The 1,948-nt window shown below is 34.0% G+C and overlaps 1 protein-coding gene across 1 annotated transcript; it reads right to left on the minus strand.

The window, feature by feature from the left end:
• Positions 1 to 1,073: 1,073 nt before the first annotated feature.
• LOC148941815 (KRAB domain-containing protein 2-like) lies at positions 1,074 to 1,481 on the minus strand. Its single transcript, XM_089103637.1, has one exon. It carries the CDS (start codon positions 1,479 to 1,481, stop codon positions 1,074 to 1,076), a length of 408 nt encoding a protein of 135 aa, XP_088959763.1.
• Positions 1,482 to 1,948: the final 467 nt, after the last annotated feature.

Consider the following 1,948-nt stretch of genomic DNA (forward strand, 5'->3'; position numbering starts at 1 on the left):
ATTTGTGTCCTTCTAATAATAAATTGGTGGTTGCACAATAGTGGTATACTCTTTAAATTACATATTTTTTCTATATTGTCATCTTCTAAAAAATATCTCGTTTGATCTTTACTTAACCCAAAAAATTTAAACTCATTTTCAGTTTGAAAGAAATACGAAGTTTTTGAGACAGGAAATAGAATGTTGAACATTTTGAACATTCTGAACCCATCTTGTTTATTTGATGTAGAGAAATCACAAATAAACGGCTATTGTACGGGTTGTGTCACCACATTGAAGCTAATCGATTTATAAATTTCCAGTAATCCGTAACGCCTATAATTAACCGATATCCTATAGCCTATTGGTAGTGAATATTAAGGTTTTGCTATTTTTCCGCCGAGAAAACCCTTTAAACTAGGATCTTTATAATTTAGTGGTTTTGATTTAGCTTTTCTTTCATGGATAAATCTTCCTTGTTCGTAATTATCAACTGTTTGCGCAGAAGTATTTCCTTCCGAATTGTCACTTCTTTCCTCACTGGTTATTCCATCCATGGGTTGTAATTGAGGCTCTGGTAAACTCAATTCTGTGTCTGTTCCTGCGTTACCAGAACCATTCCCCTCACTCGAAGTCACAATGTAAGGCTGGTTTACCCTTTCCAAATTGTTTTCATTTATTTGGTTTAATAAACTTCCCTTTAAATTACATTGCCAAATATTATGGGGGATGTCTTCCTCTATCTGTGTTTTATTCATTTGCTCCCCTTCAATTTTGTCTGGTATAGGATCTAAGGGCTTGTTATCTACCTTTGACCTTTGTTTTGCTATCTCGGGGTTCATGGCTAAAAACCTTTCGTGGTCATGTATTTTTCTAATTTTTCTTATATTTACTAAACAGCGTTTACAAGTTTTTAACTCCTGTAGCAAAAAGACGTTTTTATATAATTCCGATAACACTAGATAAGGTCCCCTATATGAATAATTTTTTGATGAACTTTCTTGGATGACATACACTAAATTATTAGGGAAGATTTTGATTTCCAATATTTTTTCGTTGTTTTGTGCCGCTTGACCTTTTCGGGCCCCGTTTAATTAATTCATCCATATTTGTCGGCTGACAAATACCTCTTGAACGAGATTAGATACCCATTCATCTTCTGAACAGAACACCTCCCTCGGATTAGACACAATGTTATCAAATACTGATTTCGCTTCGAAACCATGTAGTAGAAAAAAGGGTGTATATTTTCTGCTAACATCTATACTAGTGTTTAATGCTAATTGTATAAATGGTAAGAATTCACTCCAATTTCCTCTATGTATCTCATCGTGGTAGTGAGTTAGTATTATTTTTACACATTTTACTCCATTTTCTGCTGATCCATTAGATTGGGGGTTTCTTGGCGATGAATGTATAATTTTGAATCCTAACTCTTCGGCCATTTCATTTAAGGTTTTACTCGTAAAGTATGTGGCATTATCAGACAGTGAGAAATCCATAGTTACAAAATGGGATTTGATTTCATTTGTTATAAATTCCATCACTGATTTTGACCTGAGGTCTTTTGGTTGGTGGTATTACTGTGTAGTTAGTAAAATGCTCTACCGCAATAATTATATATTAGTCACCGTTAGTGCAAAGTTGTAGTTTTCCCGTGGTATCCATTGACCAGATATGAAATGGATGGCCAGGGAAAATACTTTCTCTCAATTTAGGATATATATTGCTAACTTTATTCCTCCTTAAACATAGATCACAATTCTTTACCGCCTCCTCAACTTGGCAGTACATATTTTCAAAAACACAACTTTGGTTTAACTTATTCAAAGTTTTTACAGTCCCCATGTGTGCTCCTAGGAAAAGGCTCGTATGCATAAGATTAATGATTCCTCTAATCATTTTTTTGGTAGGATGATTTTAAATTGATGCATCTGTTTCCTTTTTTCTGAGTCGTCTATTGCATACA

Source organism: Artemia sp. Qi Xiang Cuo, chromosome 17 (assembly GCF_049724085.1).
Source record: "Artemia sp. Qi Xiang Cuo chromosome 17, ASM4972408v1, whole genome shotgun sequence".
NCBI classification, from domain to species: domain Eukaryota; kingdom Metazoa; phylum Arthropoda; class Branchiopoda; order Anostraca; family Artemiidae; genus Artemia; species Artemia sp. Qi Xiang Cuo.